Here is an 18,081-nt window from a genome sequence, read left to right as displayed (position 1 = left end):
GCAATTGGTTCAGGCTTGGTATGGCTCATTTCAGTGTGTCTTGCGACAGTATAGCCTCTCTTTTTATCTTTGTAAGGATAGGATTTGAACCGTGTAATAATCATTATCATTATCAGCAGCTTTTGTATTGCCAGGCCCCGCTATTTGCTTTTGTGGCAAGATGTTGTGTTACTTATCAGGGTTATTTGTCTCTTGATCCTTTCTTTAGCATTGGAGCTTCTTTAAAAGCTGTACAATGCGTTAATTTGAGGGCTAAAGGCCGCTTTAGTTCAGTACGGCTGTGTTTTTTTCAGGTTTTTGGTATCGCTCCGCTCAGCTCCTCTCTGTAACTGTGAGGTTTGCGGTGTTTATGTTGCGGGAGCTTAGTATTTTCCTTCTGTGTTTTGATTACGCCTTAGACTGATTTTTGAGGCAATTCTTCTGCGTTGCTCTGGCTAGGGGCTGCTACGAGTCCTTCAGCCGTTAGTAAATTCTGTGGCATTTTAGGCAATGGTCAGGCAAGACCGCGGTTTTGATCCTAATCTTGTGGATCTCTTCAGTTGCCGATTCCTGAGAAACAATAGAGATGAGTTCTCGGTATCATTTCAAATAAATGCGCTCTTTTCTTAGGATTTATATTCGTTGGAAGGATTGAAAATCCCTCGGGGAATTCGAAAATTCCCTCGGGGAAAGACCATCTTGATCCTCCTCGGTCGGTGTCTTCCTCCTCATCACTGACCATCACTACTGTGAGCAAGCGGCTCACCTCCGACTACTTCCATTTCATCGGATGACTCGGTGCTGTTGGATGTTTCTTGGCTCTAAACAGACTCAGCAGAGGATAGCGTACCATCACTTTCAGACATATTTTCAAAAGCTGTATAGCATTCACTTTATCGTGGTCTGAACTGAGCACGCAAAGATATTTTCGAGCACGCGATAGCAGAAAACAAAGCGTAAACAGAGCCGTGAAACCACTGGCTATGTCACCAGAGCTAAACTCGTTACCAGTCTCCGGAGACACCACTTTGGGCATTTTAAGTCACTTTGAACAGCCAAAACACGGTTTTTTACCTCTTTAGCACTATTCTTTTTTGTGCGTTTCGGAATAAGGGTATAACCATCTACCAATTCATGAAAAAAAATTTTTTAGTTCATATGCGCTTTAAACAAACACTTAAGGTTGCAAAAATTGCTATTTATCATTCAATGTGCGACCACTATGTCCACCACTGTGATCTTGTTTACTGTCATTGAAACTGATTTTCCTTTCTTTAATCCTGACAGCAATGGTGATGTCTATGAAGGGGACTGGGTCAATGACCTGCGGCAAGGGCATGGAATCATGAAGTTTGTGGATGGGACTATTTATGGGGTCAGTCAAGTGGCATACTCATGTATCCATAATAAGGGTTCAGAGAATAACCAATTGCGACCTATGTCGCAGTTCAGATCGCTTTTTTGTTTTAGCTCAGATTAACCGGAGTTTTTGCATGTGGCCATGAATTCCCCCAGGAAACGTTGCTCCAATGTTTTATCCATGCCACTGCATTGAGCTTTGTTTTGTGAATAGAGAAAAATGGAAATCATAGTTTTTTATTGCAAATGAGGAGCAAAGTGGTGGATCAAACTACTTGATATACAATAATAATTATATATTTTTTAAAGACTCTGACAGAGATATAGATGTTGTTGTTGAAACCATTCATGACCCCTCATGTAGATTGAAGTGGGGCCGGGGCACGGTGTTCTGGCAGTTAGTAGTTCTGGCTTTTAAAGAGGAGTTCAGCATTTCAAGAAGGAAAACCTGACAAAATGCTCGGGGAGGGGGTGGGGGAGGGTGTAACTCAACAGTGGTATAACATTGCAAAATTAGGAAATTATTCGTCACTAGTACAGTCGAACCTCGATTATCTGGACCTCGATTATCCGGACTTTTTTCTCTGGTCCCAATTTTTTCATGAATATTAATTACTTGTGATCTTGAAAACCCAAAGTCGCAAAAAGCCCATATTTTCGATCATTCGGACTCTCGATTATCCGGACTATTTACCGAGGTCCCGACGAGTCCGGATAATCGAGGTTCAACTGTAGAGTCAACTCGTGCCTTGCAGACACCTCACTATTATGGACACCCTCGGCACTGATAATACGGACAGCAGCTAAATCCCTGGCATAAATAAATTACAGACGTTTGACTGAAATAAATTCCCGCTATTACAGACTCTCGCTATTAAGGACACTAACTCGCGGTCCCGAGGGTGTCCACAATAAAGGGAGTTGACTGTAATACTTATCCCAGTAGGTTTGTTGTTCTATCTCATAGTAACCAGATTCAGTTCTGATGGTGTGGTCATTTTTTACCAGCTGTTGTATTTGCACAAAAGAAGGGGACACAGAAGTTGTTCAATTTCATGTTTTTTGCCATGCAGGGCCAGTGGTGGGGAGATATTTTCAATGGTGAGGGTTCCATGATTCACGCATCTGGTGTATCGTTTGAAGGAATGTGGGTCAATGGCCGGCCAGAAGGTATGTGATCATGAAACAAGTGTTGTTAACAGAGCCCTTTGTTTAAAAGTACTAGTGTGTAATTAAATTTTTACAATTCATGAACTTCAAATGCACCTTTAAATAATGTTAATTATTAACATTAATGTTGTATTGTATTTTGTATTTCAGTGGAGAGTGTTCAGATACGCATTGTTGGAGATGAGCTCATTGAGTTTGTGCAGGGAAGACCTTTTGGATTTGAAGTGGAATGTGTTACAGCAGATGGCGAACCAACACAAGGTCTGACTAAGCACTGTTTACATGTTGTTTGAATACTCTGCCTGGTAATGATTGTCCATTACTGAACAGTGAAAAAAGGCCAACTTATGCGACTGTTGTTAGTGTTTCAAGAACTTATTTAATGAAGTGGATGTCACATGATCTTCATTACCGAAGATGACCACTACACTAGTTGTTGAAACCAACAACATTCTTTCTAATGACCACTCCCACCTCAGGACAATCATGCAACACTCACTGTACATACAGTAATATTAATCATTAATCAATTTGCAGTGTTTCTTGTGTACTGTTCTAACTGTAGTATAAAACATGCTTGAGTCACATCTCCTTAGTTGAGTCAGAGTGCATTGGCTTCCCTTCCAGTGAATATTGCTCAATTTGGCTGATTGCTTGCCTGTTCATGCCATTAATTTCAGATGAAGGGAGGTTACTGCAAGTAACAGCTGGTATTAAAGTTGGTTCTGGAAGAAAATCTGCTGATGTTACAGAAAATCAGCTGGATACAATCATGACTCCATTGTGAGTAATTTAGCAAAATTTACACTTGTTACATTGCTTAGCTGTAGCCTAGTATGCAGCTAGCTTAATGAGGTATCATGATGGTGAATAGACCTAGGAAAAGGCCATGGTAGGGTAAATGTTGTATGCTGCCTTGTGTAGACATGTAAACCACTCCAAAGGCAGCTACCATGCGAATGGGTGCCAGCACCCACCAGTCCCAACTTCTACTAAAACCCCTTCTCTTATCCACTGCAAGCAGTTAGTTTTTCATCAAGGATAGTGAGGCATAGGAATGAGCTTCAAGAACGTTGTGACTAACTCATTTCCACCATCTAAGGTGAGGTATCAGACTGCAATCCTCTGTAAACAAGCTCTTTATTGAGAGATATGGCAGGTCAACTTCTAATCAGATTGGCTTTTTTTCTGCTCTTACTGCAACTGAGTGCTTGTTCTCATGCTATGGCCAAGTGGTGAACAGGATGGCACAAGCTGTGAGAGCCGGCAACTCTCATATTTCTGCTCATTGGTCAATGCTCACACCATTCATGCATCTTGCATCACATGCCATTCTAGCCTTGAAGAAAATTATCTGTCTGCTTTCTGTCTAGAGGTCGTAATTCAGATTATGGGGGCACTCGCCTCCTACCAAATGAATGTGGTGCAAGTTTGATTCCAGATGTTGACGCCATATGTGGGTTGAGTTTGTTGTTGGTTCTCATCCCTGCTCCGAGGGTTTTTCTTCAGCTACTCCAGTTGTCCTTTCTCCACGAAGAGCAGCATTCTCAAATTCCAATTCGACCTGGAAACAGTTGATGAAAGAGCCACTCTGAGGAAGCCACGGAAATTCCCATTTATTATTTATTTATTTATTAACATATCCATGTTTATGAAGGCCCCCATTATTTGATGATACTGCAGTTGAGAGGCAGTCTTTTCACACGTTTCTTTATTTTCTTTTAATTTAGCGGGTTTGAAATTGAGCCATATCCAATAACAGAGATGCTATGTGAGATCTCCAGTGACACCTTGCTGCAGGGTGTAACACCACAGGCACCAAGTGCCATGTCTAGCAGACCAGGTCAGGCATCACCACCAACAGGAGAAGAACTTGCTAAACCTATGGATTCTCTTCAGGTAACGTCAAGTGCCACAAAGAGAAAGAATGATAATGATGACGAAGATGGTGACAAAAATGGTGACAGTGACGATAGCAATGACAATGTCCACTAATGTGAGGTTAAGGTGGCCGAACACAGTTTGCGCGTGCTTTACAGATTCTGTTACTGATGCTATTAAGCGCGCGCTAGGGTTGTGGCACGCAAATATGGCGGTCGATAAAGTGATCCCTCAATTTCACATGAAATGGATAATAAAGTTAAGTTTTGATCCTAAATAACTAAGTTTCTCGTTTCTGGACTCTTTTTCTTTTCTTTCCGAGCAAAAAAGTCATTCACCAAGACCTTTTGCATGCTTTTCATCTTTGCCATGAAACCCAATTAAAGCCACGCATGTGCATTTCACCAAAAAATTGCGACTGGTTGTTTTCGTGGAAATGAACTGTTTTCTAAGGAACCGCTCATTAGAATTTCGTGACATTTGGCACGAAAATAGTTCCCTAAAAACGTAACTCGCCGACAAAGAGAAACCTAAATCTAACAGAGGGTATCTTCACAAAACATTAAAATAAAAAATCAATATTTACAGGAGATCTCTCTGTTAAAATTACATGAAAATAGTGCAACTGTGTCAGTGTTTTGTGAGTTTTTCTGGATACAAAAATGGAAAAAATCTAATGAGTACATTTTCTAAAAATAAAGGAAATCTACTATTTATGGACGTTTAATAGTTCGCTGCGTTGCCATGGAAACGGTACTTAGCTCAATAAGACGTACGAAAATACATTCTTTCTTAGTTAGTCTTACACCATACCAATTTTGGGCGTCTAGAAATACATAGTTTCCAAATAACGTCTTCTAACACCTGTACACTAAAAAACTGTATTCGGCCACCTTAAGTAAACTACCCCTCAAAATAGTGACACCCTTCTTTCCCAGAAGTGATGATAAAATCAGATGTTTATTTGGTGCTGTTAGAAGTTCGTTGCCAAATCTTCACTTTTTTCCCATTTTTCAGCATACCGTGTATGCCTCTCAATCATGACTGAATTGGTTTGTTCTGTTGCTAGGTAACTGATGGATCTGATGCTGGAGATAAAGAGAGTTCAATGTCTGAAGCTCACCAGGGTGATATTCCAATCAGGACAGCTGCACCATCACAGGCTAGCACTATGATGCCGACCAGTTATGACAAGAATACAAGTGTCACAGCAGGGGAAGGTAAGGACAATCCAGGATTCTACTGGGCTGGGCTCTACTATAAATAGAGAATGAAAGATAATCCGAGTATGTTCGTTGTGTCAAAATATTTAGACAACAAATGAATCTGGCCCTAGCAGCAAAACAAATTAATTAACTGCTCGTTGTCACTTTTCAAAACACTGCCTGACGAATTACTGACGTCCAGATAGCAATAGGGAGCTTAAGCAACGACGACGGCAACGCAACGAAAACGTCACCTGAAAATATATCTTTCTTTCATTTGTGCTACTTCGCGATTATTTCAACTCGCTTAACTTTTACAAAAATGGCGAACTATCCAGGAACCAAATTGGTAGGAGTGGCGTACAAATTAAGAAAGAAAATGAAAAATTCACCGTCGTGCGTTCACGTTCTCCATAAAACCTTAAATGTGGTCATTTCACGTTGTTGTTTTGCAGAGGACGGCAAAGAAATGTACCAAAATGTAAAACGCACGTGCAGAGCGATTCTTTTTGCTCAATAAACCTATTGTTTTGCGGCGTTGTCGTTGCCGTCGGCGTCGTTGTTGCTTAAGCTCCCTAATAACAGACAGAAGTGGTGACCTTTGTTGTACGGTTTGGCTTTTCGAGCAAAAACGATTGAAAGTGAAAGTGTTAGAAACGATAACGTGTTTTGTCTACAACTAAAATATCATTTTCCCATCGTTTTCAGTGGTTAGAGAGAACCTAACGTGTGGAAAGCGACAACGGTGGAAAACGTACAGTTAAATTGAGAACGCAAATAGAAAAGAAGGTGTGGACATGGTATAACCATAACTTTTCCCAAAGAGTATTTTTGTTTTACGGATGTGAGTTTGCAATTTACCAAAGTGAAGCCAACCTAACCATTACTTAGAGAGTAAGAGTAGCTTTTTATTTCTGTCAGGGAAGGTACAGCAAAACACGCGACACGCGCGAAAATCGCCCTTCTCTTCTCTTCCACTTCCGCGCGTTTAGTTTCTTCGTAGGTGTCCTCGCGCGGAGCGAGTTTTGCTCGGGTTCGCGTCATCGTCCGCTCGACTGAGGAAATGCGGTATAAATTTCTTTGTTTCTTTATTTTGACAGCCCATGAGGTGCTTATGGTTCCCAATGCGCTAAGTTTGCCGCCTGTCGTCTCACATGTACGCACAGCAGCGGGAAAAGCATTGTTTGAAAATCTCTACCTCCCTCCCCTCCCCCCTGGAGTTAAGCCATTGAACAGCTTTGGATCTCTACATGATATTACATTCAACACAGATCCAGGAGCTGCAAACTCAAGGTATGTCGGTCACTATAATTATGATGATTTCAAGTTTATTGTAATAGAACTTGAAGTAAAATCCTTATAGAATGATCTGAACTGAATGAACTCATACTTCTAAAGATTCCGTAAAGCGGTTTTGTTTGTATACAGTGTACCCGGTGAAAATATGAATGCGGCAATGCAACCTTTGCAAAACATTGAGCTGACTCTCTACTTCTGCAACCTTCCAGCATCTTTACAACCTGATACACCCCTTTTTCACTGTGCCAACGCGTTGTTGGACAAGTTTAACAGAAGATTACATCAACAACAGCAGCAACATGATGAAAACTCGCGCAACGTGCTTTTTGCTCTCATTAATCAGAGCGTACTGACATTTCTCAGCCAACGCGGACAAACACCCATCAAAGCCACTGAAAATCAAACACCGTTATTAAAAAAAAATTCTCTCGCTCAGTAGTAACTGCATGTTTTCCTGTGCTTGGCACTGCTTACATCTTTTACCGCACAGAGCAATAGTTGTATGTTTTTCCCGCGCATGGCACCTGTTGCTCAGCATGTTTTTCTGCTCTCAGCGGAAACTCAATGTTTTCCCGCGCTTTGCACCAGTCTGACACCAGTCTCATGTTTTTGCTTCGATATCTGATTGGTTCATCACGTTGTTTGTCCACGTGGAATTTTCGGTGTACCTCCAGTGGTGCTCCTCATTTCCCGCTAGGAACAAAAGGTCATGAAATTCCGCACCAATTGTATTTTCTCCCGTTTTCTAGACTCACATCAAGGAGAAACATCTGCTATTTCAAGAAAACCTTACCATTAGGGAGCTTAAGCAACGACGACGGCGACGACAACGACAACGCCACAAAACAATAGGTTTAATGAGCAAAAACAATCGCTCTGCACGTGCGTTTTACATTTTGGTACATTTCTTTGCTGTCCTCTGCAAAACAACAACGTGAAATGACCAAATTCTAGGATTTTTGGAGAACGTGAGCACACGACGGTGAATTTTTCATTTTCTTTCTAATCTTGAACGCCACTCCTACCCATTTGGTTCCTAAATAGTTCGCCGTTTCTGTAGAAGTTGAGCGAGTTGAAATCGCGAAGCAGCACAAATGAAATAGTTACATTTTCAGGTGACGTTTTGGTCGCCGTTGCCGCCGTCGCTACTTAAGCTCCCTAGTATCCAATAGTGATCCCAACCGATTTTTTTTATGCCGATGGCACGTAATCTCATTTAGTTTCCGTCTGTTATTTTATTTCAGGGTTAAAGGAAGGGTCAGCACATCGCTTAATCCCAGCATGCTAAAAGTCGTTAACCGAAACTTGCCATCTTCTGCGGTGTCCGAAGGAAAGAAGAAGAAAGAGACTTTAGCTGATGTGGTGGACAAGGCTGACGGAAAACGGAAGAAAGATAAAAAGGAAGAAAAAGATGACAAGTTTTGTAAACCGGGTGAGTTGTCAAGACCAAGTGTTTTTATATGATATCATAAACAGCACCACAGCAAAGTACTGTTCAGTAGCTTGCAATTGAATGGCCACACTTTAGGATTTCATCCAGACTTGATAGTTAGAGCTACCTTATACAGCATAATAAACAGCACCAGAGGTCATGAAAGCTACTAAGCAGTACTTTCTCGTGGTGTTGTTTGTCGTATTCTGTAAGGCAATTTTTTAACTTTTGAGTCTGCAGACGAGGTACTAAAGTGTGACCATTCAAATGAAAGCTACTGAGCAGTACGTTGTTTTAGTGAAATTAAAACTTTTGAAATACTGAAGATTGGAGGAACATTTTCCTGTGGTGATGTTTGTTATGCTTTACGAGATGGTCCCTACTTCTTCAGGTCAAGTTTGACCATTCAAATCTAAAGTAACTACCTAAAGAATTGCGATGCATGCGTCACGCTTGAGTTTTCCCACACTTAGCGCAAGTTACGTGTTTTCCATCGCTTAGCACTGATCACGTTTTCCCCGCAACCGGCAAATCACGATTCACGAAAATACTTTTACCAGTCTCTCTCTGTTATTTTCACAGGTGATTACGTTATAATCGTAGAAGATGTCACCTCTCCACCGTTTCTGGACGTTACTCTGGCGCCTGCGTTTCTTCACGTAAAAGTGACGCAGAAAAAACGAGCGCGGAGCAAAATGGAATCAAGAAGAAACTAAACAGTCCTATAAAACCTGATTTCAGGAGAGGTGCAAGCATTACCTCGAGCACAAGAATATTTATTTTACGGAGCAAGTCTAAACAAATGGAGGAAAAATACGTTTGCAAACTTTTGTATAGGTTTTGTTCTTGGTGATTTTGCGAAAGAAGGCCGCGTTTTGCTTCTGTAACGCAAGTTTAAAAATTTCACACTTTGCCGTCCTTTAGAAGACAACGCACTGGTTTTACTTCCGTACAAAAAAGAATGCGCTTGAGTCAACATGGTTTAAAATTTTTGCAGCTAATGTACATACTTTTTCAATGTTAGAGTGACTTCTCGTGCGATTTTCAGCACGCTGACGGCTAGAAATATTTTGCGCTTTCGCGTCGACAGTGAAAGCAAAAAATCGAGTGTTTTCCCGTTTCTTTGAGCGTAGAATTGTCGCTGTAAAAGGTGATGGTAAAGATTGCATGATGTAAAATGTTTCAAGAGTAAACCGTAGGAGTAATGTTTAAAATCAAACACAGTCAACAGTTCAAAATTTCAAGTTTAATTGATCATTGGCTTGACATATTCATCCCGCTGCAAAGGTTTTCAGAGGTGCAAAGCTCTGTTACTTAGATTTCTCAGTTTCAATATATTCCAGTTATTTATTTTGCACATTGTAAAAAAAGGCGACTTTAATTTAGACAATAAAAATTCAAATATAAATAAATAAAACTGTGCTCGTAATGGTAGTTGCTGTAAAAGCACTTTGTACTTGTGGCCTATTTACAATTTGTTCCTGCGCTAAAAGAAATGCCATGACAAGCTAGGAGAAAACGAGATCGACAGTTGTCGAGATTTCCTACTCTCGCTTGTTTGTCCGCCAGCTCTCACCGACTCCCCTGCGCTTCGAAAGAGTTTGGTCGTGTCAAATGTACAGTATAATTTAGCCCAAACTCAAATGGGAGCAATTCAAGTTTTGCTAATTATATGGTGGGTCTCTGAGAAAAGCTACGCAGATATGTTTCCTTCCCAGTTGCTTCTAACTAATCCGTAAATCTCGGCCATTCTTCAAGTTTTATCCTTTCCACCAATCCATCGAAAAGCTTTTCCAGCCAGCCAACCAATTGTCTTCGTAACGATAAACTCAGCACCTTCTGCCTTTTCCGCTCATATTCTATCTGTGGGTCGTCGTAACTATCTGTCTCGCTATCACTGTTGTCAAATCCCATCAAATCCCCTCCTTGGCTCTTGGAGAACGCGGTTTTTGTGAGATCACTGGGTTTGAAGATTGATAAATACTTTTTATGACCGTTCAATGCGAGTACGATGCCGGGCGTCACTTCACCAAACTTGTCTACGTTCATTACCTCGGCACACCATGCGAGGTTATCAGCAATTGTCAGCCACGCAAAAGTGAAATTCGGATTGCTGAATAAAAATTGAGAGAATACAGGCAATAAGTAAAAGTTACAACCGGGAAAGTATTCTAAGGTATCACCATTCAAATGAAGGCTACTTAGCAGTACTTTCCTGTGGTGACGTTTATTATGATGTACTTTCGAGTCTGTGAATGAAATCCTAAAGTGTGACCGTTCAAATGAAAGCTATTGAGCAGTACTTTCCTGTGGTGCTGTTTATTATGATATACAAGGTGGTTCTAGCTTTTGAGTTTGGGTGAAATCCTAAAGCGTAACCATTCAATTGAAAGCTACTGAGCAGTACTTTCCCGTGGTACTGTTTATTACGCTGTACAAAGTGGTTACAAGTTTTGGGTTTCTGGGTGAAAACCTTAAAGTGTGACCATTCAAATGAAAGCTACTGAGCAGTACTTTGCCGCGGTGCTGTTTATTATGCTGTAGAAGGTGGTTCTAACTTTTGAGTCTGTGGATGAAATCCTAAAGTGTGACCATTCAAAACCGTAAGCAGTACTTTCCTGAGAGATTGTCGTTTCCCCATATGCCGCAGTAACAAAACAAAAATCGCTACAACTAAGAGTGAAAGGGACGAATAAGTACCTACCCTGTGTAAGGATGTACTACATCAGCAAATGCTTGCATCAGCGGTGATCTCACAGCTTGCGGAACATTCACAGCATCGACCAACAGCGCGAAAGTAATGTGACCTGGAGGTGCATCCGATACCAGGGATTGTTCGGTGCTGGGGTCCAAGCGAACAACACCCAAAACTGTGTTGTTCTGTGGCGGACTGGAGCTTTTTTTGGAAGTTTTGTGCACCCTGTCTAAGGACTCACTACATGGGAAAAAGGAGCACCATTTTTTTGGTTACATGTAGGGCAGAGAGCATATCCTACCCAAACTTGTACTTTTCGCATGCGACAAGCTTGCGACAGGCCTACGACACGAATTGTTTCGTGTAAATCAAATCTACAACTCACTTTCGGCGGTCGTGCACGTCACAAAAAATGTCGTAAGATTTTAAAGAAAATCACATTATTTTTGTTGTTAGTATTACCTTGCACTGGGAAGAACAACACTTATGAAGAGAATGACTCCAAAGCCACACAACAAGGAAAACAAGGAGATTGCTTCTTTCCTAAAAACAACAACAACAACAAAAAAACCAATATGCAGAATATTGCTTTTATGAGAGCTAAAACAAGCTGCTAAGACAATGTGCCAAACAGACTTACCGGTGCATGGACGATTTCACATAGTAAACGGCATCTTTACACCATGTGAACATTACTGATAACAGTCCCTGCGAATTCAAAATAAAATCATACTTAGTCTATTAGTTTGTAAAAGGTGGCAGAACCTCTCTTCCTCAGTTCTCCACAAAATGGATCTCATCTAAGTCATTTTTTGGCTCCAAGTGCTTGAGTCCATGTTTCAGGCCACATGCCATTGATGTAGAGGGCGATTTACACGGTACGACTTTGTTGCATGCGACAAGCTTACGTCAGGCCTACGACACGAATTGTTTCAGGTAAATCAAACCTACAACTCGCTTACGACTGTCTTGTACGTCACAAAAAAGTGTCGTAGGATTTTAAAACGTGTTTTAAAATCCTACGACAATCGTAGGTATAGGTAATGTTGAATGACGATTTTTTTGCATGACGCGAGCAGCGCGCACTCTAAAAATCGCATGCGACAGTCGTAGGCAAAAGTTGTACTGTCTAAATCGGCCTTAGCAAATACGTTATTCAGATTCTGTTTGGCTGATATAAAATTTGAATTCTACTCACTGGAGCATGTTCATAGAGGATCAGTGGAATTCTTGAAGTATAGCGCAGTTTTCCCTCCCCTGACAGTAAGTCATCCAACATGACAATCAGCCTTGCTTTTGTTAGAGCCTCCTCGCCCGCGTCAGACACACACCAGCCTTTTTGCAGCCAGTCATACCTGACTTGCTTTTGTCCTTTGTTCCAAATAACTACCACCTAGGGAAACACAAGAAATGGGAGATTTCCATTAATTTTGTAGAACAACAACTTAAGGTCTTAATTCTATCAGATATTTAGGGCCTAAATTATGGAACTGAAGACAGTGTTAGTAATTGTAATAATCTAAGGACTTTCAAGAATCACATCAGTAAATTTAACCAGTTGCTTTAATATTATGTTACTAAGTAAGTTTTGGAGTCAACTGAGATTTGGCCATCAAAGATCTTGAATCAAAATCAAACTCAACGCAATCAGGGACGTAGCGTGGGATTTTGAAGATGTACGCACGAGAATAAATTTTCGTAAGCGCCTTTAGCGCTTACAACTAGGGGGGTCTGAGGGCATGCTTCCCCAGAAAATTTTGAAATTTAGGGTTTCGGAAATGCCATCTCCTGGTTGTTCTGCGGGGCATTTTCAATAAATAATGCGGCAAAATGCAGTAGAAAGTTGTTTATTTTAACTATTTTCCTAGTGTTTTCCGGCTGTAAGCTACAGTGTGTCGAAAAGAAAAAAAAATACAAGAACAATGAAGACAGGTCACAAGCAAAGGGCGAGGCGTCGACCCTTAAGACGGGCAAATTCCGTTACCAACCTGTCAATATCCACGTTCTTATGTTTATGTATATGAAGGATTGCTAGGGAGCTTAATCTTTCGTCCGTCATCGTAATAGTTATTAGTGGCCAGCACTGAATGATTAATGCTTGGATAATGGGAATTCTAATAAAAAAAACGCCAGTAAAATGTGAAAATATGAAATTATTACCCAGCAAATTTAATGAGAAAATTTTTTTTCTCAGATCTCAGCTGTACGCACGGGCGTACGTGCGTATATGGACGCTACGCCCCTGGCAATAATAATGTACTATTTACCTTTGGCGCAGTAGCATTATCAGCGCATCTGTCGTCCTTCATTCCCTCTTCCAAATCGTAAAGTGCTTCCTTTTGTACATCTTCATAAAGATAGAGGAATTGCACTCTCTTCTCATCTTGATACTTTTTGTCCTTTGCTAATAATCTCAGGACAAGCTTCTCTTTCTCATGTTGGCCTTGTTTAGTGAAGAGAACAACACACAGTCTGAAAAAACAAAAACAAAAAGGCAATAAAGTCTCGACAACTGACCATTAGTAAAGTGAAACGAAAATTTGAAATTTTGGAAGATGGCGACACTGGTAATTTTTTTTTTCTGTGAGCCTGCTCTGGCTTTTTAGCCTTGTACATTGTGTTAAAGGAACTGAGACTCCAAAAAGCAAAAACAAAAGAAAAAAAGAATCAAGACAGCATGATCTGTGAAAGACTAAAATTTAGCAAGAAGTGTACCTTTTGAAAGACCATTCACTGACCATACTAGTAGATATTTCTCCTTAAAGCCATCAACTTGCAGCTTATACACAAGCATTTATAGCAATTAACAAGACTGAAATTACATGATTGTTAACCACTGGTAGAATAAATAAAAGTGTTCATTAACCTTCGCTGAGATCTAAATCTCTCCTCAGGACAAAGTTCCTCAAACAAACTTTTTGATGAAAGCCTTGGAAGGTGTAGATACTTGTGACTCTGTACCACTTCACGCAGTTTACCACCTTTCAGTTCTGAAGCCTGGGAAACAATTTAGGGAAAAGATTGCATTTAGCTGTTAACTAATCAGATCCTAGCCTCCCTTGCAGAAGTTCTTTTGGCTTGTCACGCAATCTTTCCTCCTTGGGGAGAAAAGATTGCGTGACGAGCCAGAAGAGCATCTGTGAGGGAGGCTAATCAGACCCTGGATTTAAGACACAAAAGATAAAATCAGAGAACATTTGTTTCACTAACACATTGCAACCAACCATTTAATTATGATTATTAAATTATAAATATGTTACTTTAAGCTGCATAATTTTGTGAAACATGTAGATAAGGAAATCTCTTGTTACCATGACAACAACATCTGGTGTGGCTACATCATCTTTAAAGATCATCACTGTAGGTTCTTTAGAGTTGACATGGAATCGTTTCCTGATGGATTCTGCAGAGCTGTCTGTCAAGGAGATGAAGCCAAAGGACTGGTGTTTGTGACTATTAAAAGCCACCAGATGATAAAGAAGTGACGGAAGAGGTTTAGGCGAAAAGAGAACAACACTGGGTTTGTTTTTTTCACTTGTGTCCAGGAAAGATGCTGAATTCTTCTCAGTTACCTGTGGATATAAAAAAGCAAACACAGTTTTAGTGATTGGTAGCGTGATCATTGTCCACCAAGTTACTACCATCTGATGAGAACATTGAACTTCCAAAAATGAATGCCAAGGGCTTTTTGTCAAAAATTTCACTAAAGGTTGTACAAGTGCTGACTTTTTTAAGTGCCGATGTATTTAGTGCAGAGCACGAATATCATTGGGGACACTCTCCAGATTGAATAGAAGCATCAGTTATTTAGCTCTAGAATGTATCACACCAACAAAAATATCCAGATATTTAATTAGAGAACAAAAATAAACGAATAAATACTGGTACTTAAAATGAGATATTGAGATTGCATCTAGGAAACTGGATTTAAAAGGACCTTGCCCAACAAGATATTTATAATTGCATTTAAGTTCAGACTGTATTTGTCTAACAAGGAGTTAAGAAAAATATTATTATAATAATATAATTTACCATTTCAATCAAATCACTAGGGAATAATCCAATGACAAAATCCTTTAATCCTTGCACGGTAACTGTACCACTGTAGAATGAAACATATCCATTTATAATACCAATGATGCTTGGAACACGCCCTACACCAAGGGTGTCGGCAAGACGTGGACTCCTGTTTACATTGATGAGACCGATCCCTATGCCAGACTTTTTCATGCTTCTTGTTGCCTGTTCCCATGTTTCCTCTATCTGTGCACCTAGTAGACAAATAACACAACAATATAGTATATTGAGTCCACTGGTGTACTTTTACAGTGGGCTTATTTTCAAAGGGTCTTATATTTGAGGGTTTGGGGGCAAAAGCAACCTATATTGCTTTCAGAAGGGTTTTTGTTGTTTTGGCTCAGAATCACTGGATTTATTGCATGTGGCACTCAATTCCTTCAGGAAACATTGTCCTGAGATCTTTTCACTTTTTTGTGGTTCGCCTGGAGTAAAACACCATGAGTATGGTATGAGTATGTATCATAAAATGAAGCACATTGAAAGCACTGGATAAAACATTGAGACACTGTTTTTTGGAGGGAATTGAAGGAATTACATTAAATTCTTAGCCACAATTTTTTTCCCATTCAGTTCTTCATTTGTTTACAGATTAAGGCATTTCGTCCTTGGTAATCATTTCCTTTTATGTGGCTAAATGTAACTTTATGAAACAGGACAATGGTTTTACAGGGCTGACATGTGTTGTGTTCCAACTCCATGAGGACTTGCATGCGTAAAATCTGCTCACGCCGTACTTTTGCTCCCTTCCCCCCTTCCCTTCTGTTGATCATGGTGAGTATCTCCACCTATTCTATCAGTGTGACAGTGCCTGGGTGGTTGCCGCTCCCAGGGTTGTCATGGTGTCTGCATGCTCTGCTTGTTGCTTGTACCTCGCCTGGCACCATCTTTCTCTTAGACACCTTCCCCAAGCTCATCTATTGGTAATGAGTTTAATTCTCATGACCTGTATGTTTCAGCAGGTAGTAAGAAATTCTGCTGGTTACTATTGAGATGTAAAGGGTTAAAGGTCTTTCACTCACATGCAAAGCACCAGTCGGAGATGATCTCTATCAAGTATGGCTTTTCATAGCTCTCTGGCAACACCGCCTTATAGTATGATCTATAGTTGATCTGTCCAGGTCTTGACCAAGTATTCTGGAAAGGCATTCCATTGAAGAAGAAGCTAAAGCCACTGTGAGGGTCAAAAAATGGACTGCCCTGTTGCCTGCCATTACTTGGTTGTCCTGTGGTCCCAAACATATCAAATTGTCTTTTCTTTTCTTCATCAGATAGAATCTGAAAAATAAAAGCTCATTTCATAAAATTTTAGGCAATCCATTTCTCCAAATATAGGGAGCAAACCCATTTGTACATGTACCTCAGGGGATGCACAACTGCCTTTCTAACATAAAAAAGGTTAACAGATGAAAGTCTCGCACACAAGTCACAGGTGATCATGACCCAGCTTCTGTAACATGAAGTAACTTGGAGTATTGCTAGATTCCCCTAGTTTCGATGCTAAACATTTTATAAACAAATCGATAAAAAGAGAGGTTAGTTCCATGATGAGAAGTGCCCAAATTTGGTAGATCAGAGATTTGGACCACACTGGTGTGAAACAGGATAAAAATTCCATTTTTCAATGGTCCGGTCATTTCTGAAGAAGAACTACTGCAAATCCTACCTCATTGGCTTCATTAATTTTAATAAACATTTCCTGAGCTTCAGGATCATTATTCTTGTCTGGGTGCCTGTGGAGAAGACAGAACATGATGATCAGAATTTAAAAATGCAGAAACAAATACGTAACAAGATGCCTATACTGGCATTTACGCATGATGCTGATTTCTTTATTCCAGTTGTATGCTTTGCAGATTGATAAAACTATTCTTGCCAATGGAATAGTTTGAGTAACGATGATCGGGTTATGTTGTTTCCCTTGTATTTGTACCGGAAATCCATTAGTGATTACGATTTACGATAACATAAGCTTATAAATGACCTCTTCTCAGTCTCATCGTGGTTCTACAAATGTCAAACAAAGCATGATTCCTTCGCCAGGAACTCTCCAATTTCCACCGTGTTAAATTTCGAGTGCTTCTTGGAAGTTATTTTTTCGATTTACCGCTTTTACCACGGAAAGTGCCATGTCACGCATCTGTGACGTCGTAAACAAAATTATGCAAATTTCTGGTGAAATGAACATTTTGTGATGCAATCCAACCTGACTTGTGCGTGATTCGAAGTTGCAGCCAATAAAATCACACAATTCTTTCGGGACAGGTACGGGATACGGGAAAGTTAAAAAAACAAGGCAATTTTTGACTCCCAAGACGACGAAAGGAATGCGGTCCCGAATTTAAGACACTGGCTGACTATGTCATCCCACGCAATAAAGGACATTAAAGCAAAACAGATTTTAAGACTTGTTATAGATAAGTATAACGCAAACATTGCTCTGACCAGTAGGTAACTTAAGCTTACATATTCTGAAGTATTTAATTTATGAACCATGCTGCCACTACTGTTTTCAGAAACACTGAAAATAACCTCTACAGAGATTGCAAACATCAGTGTTTTCCACTTTAGTAGTAGCAACAACAACAGAAAATTCAGAGAAAGTGAAGATCTCTTCGGAAATTTACCAGTTTCTTGCCATTTTCTTGTAAGCTTTTTTTATGTCAGCGTTGCTTGCAGAGCGAGGTACACCCAGTATCTTGTATGGGTCTTCATCGGCCTCCAAGGAATTCAAACATGATGGAAAATGAATCAATATCGAGCCAAATACGAAAAGATTACTCCAACACAAAAGAGGTGCCATTCGCGAACTCTGAAAAAGGCATAAATGTGTATGATAAATTAATAAAATAAGCGTGTTCGTCGCGTTCTTTTTTCTTCCTCGAAAAAATGGGTGAAACCGCTGACAAGGTAAATAGCATGCGCCTTCGATTTCCTTTCGTCAGCAGTTTTTCTTATGCGGTTATGCTCACTATCCCAAGAGG

General features: G+C 40.2%; 2 protein-coding genes and 1 long non-coding RNA gene across 3 annotated transcripts in view; 1 reads left to right on the top strand and 2 right to left on the bottom strand.

Moving 5' to 3' along the window:
- The window catches only part of LOC146488907 (uncharacterized), a 24,043-nt gene extending 17,355 nt beyond the window's left edge, over window positions 1-6,688 (bottom strand). Inside the window, exon 1 of the long non-coding RNA XR_014865630.1 lies at window positions 5,849-6,688. This is a non-coding gene — a long non-coding RNA (uncharacterized LOC146488907). The remainder of the gene's footprint in view (window positions 1-5,848) is intronic.
- Window positions 1-9,771, top strand: part of LOC146488906 (MORN repeat-containing protein 1-like) — a 12,315-nt gene extending 2,544 nt beyond the window's left edge. Inside the window, exons 5-13 of the mRNA XM_085114546.1 lie at window positions 1,267-1,354; window positions 2,412-2,508; window positions 2,659-2,769; window positions 3,189-3,291; window positions 4,239-4,407; window positions 5,459-5,609; window positions 6,695-6,887; window positions 8,138-8,325; window positions 8,908-9,771. Of these exons, the coding sequence (XP_084970672.1) occupies window positions 1,267-1,354; window positions 2,412-2,508; window positions 2,659-2,769; window positions 3,189-3,291; window positions 4,239-4,407; window positions 5,459-5,609; window positions 6,695-6,887; window positions 8,138-8,325; window positions 8,908-9,041 (1,234 nt within the window). The 3' untranslated portion in view covers window positions 9,042-9,771. The remainder of the gene's footprint in view (window positions 1-1,266; window positions 1,355-2,411; window positions 2,509-2,658; window positions 2,770-3,188; window positions 3,292-4,238; window positions 4,408-5,458; window positions 5,610-6,694; window positions 6,888-8,137; window positions 8,326-8,907) is intronic.
- On the bottom strand, window positions 9,557-17,967 carry LOC146488905 (dnaJ homolog subfamily C member 16-like). Its single transcript, XM_085114534.1, has 12 exons — window positions 17,725-17,967; window positions 16,764-16,830; window positions 16,120-16,375; window positions 15,053-15,291; window positions 14,332-14,592; window positions 13,887-14,017; window positions 13,288-13,492; window positions 12,219-12,413; window positions 11,661-11,728; window positions 11,483-11,563; window positions 11,030-11,260; window positions 9,557-10,438 (listed from the first exon to the last, which is right to left on the bottom strand). The coding sequence occupies exons 1-12, from the start codon at window positions 17,898-17,900 to the stop codon at window positions 10,054-10,056; spliced, it is 2,295 nt and encodes a 764-aa protein (XP_084970660.1). The 5' UTR covers window positions 17,901-17,967; the 3' UTR covers window positions 9,557-10,053.
- Between the last annotated feature and the right edge of the window lie 114 nt (window positions 17,968-18,081).

The sequence above is a fragment of the Pavona decussata genome, unplaced genomic scaffold, assembly GCF_977016875.1.
Source record: "Pavona decussata unplaced genomic scaffold, jaPavDecu1.1 SCAFFOLD_8, whole genome shotgun sequence".
Classification (NCBI taxonomy): Eukaryota; Metazoa; Cnidaria; class Anthozoa; order Scleractinia; family Agariciidae; genus Pavona; species Pavona decussata.
The sequence above is the reverse complement of the archived record's forward strand: the minus strand, read 5'-3'. Positions and strand labels throughout refer to the sequence as shown.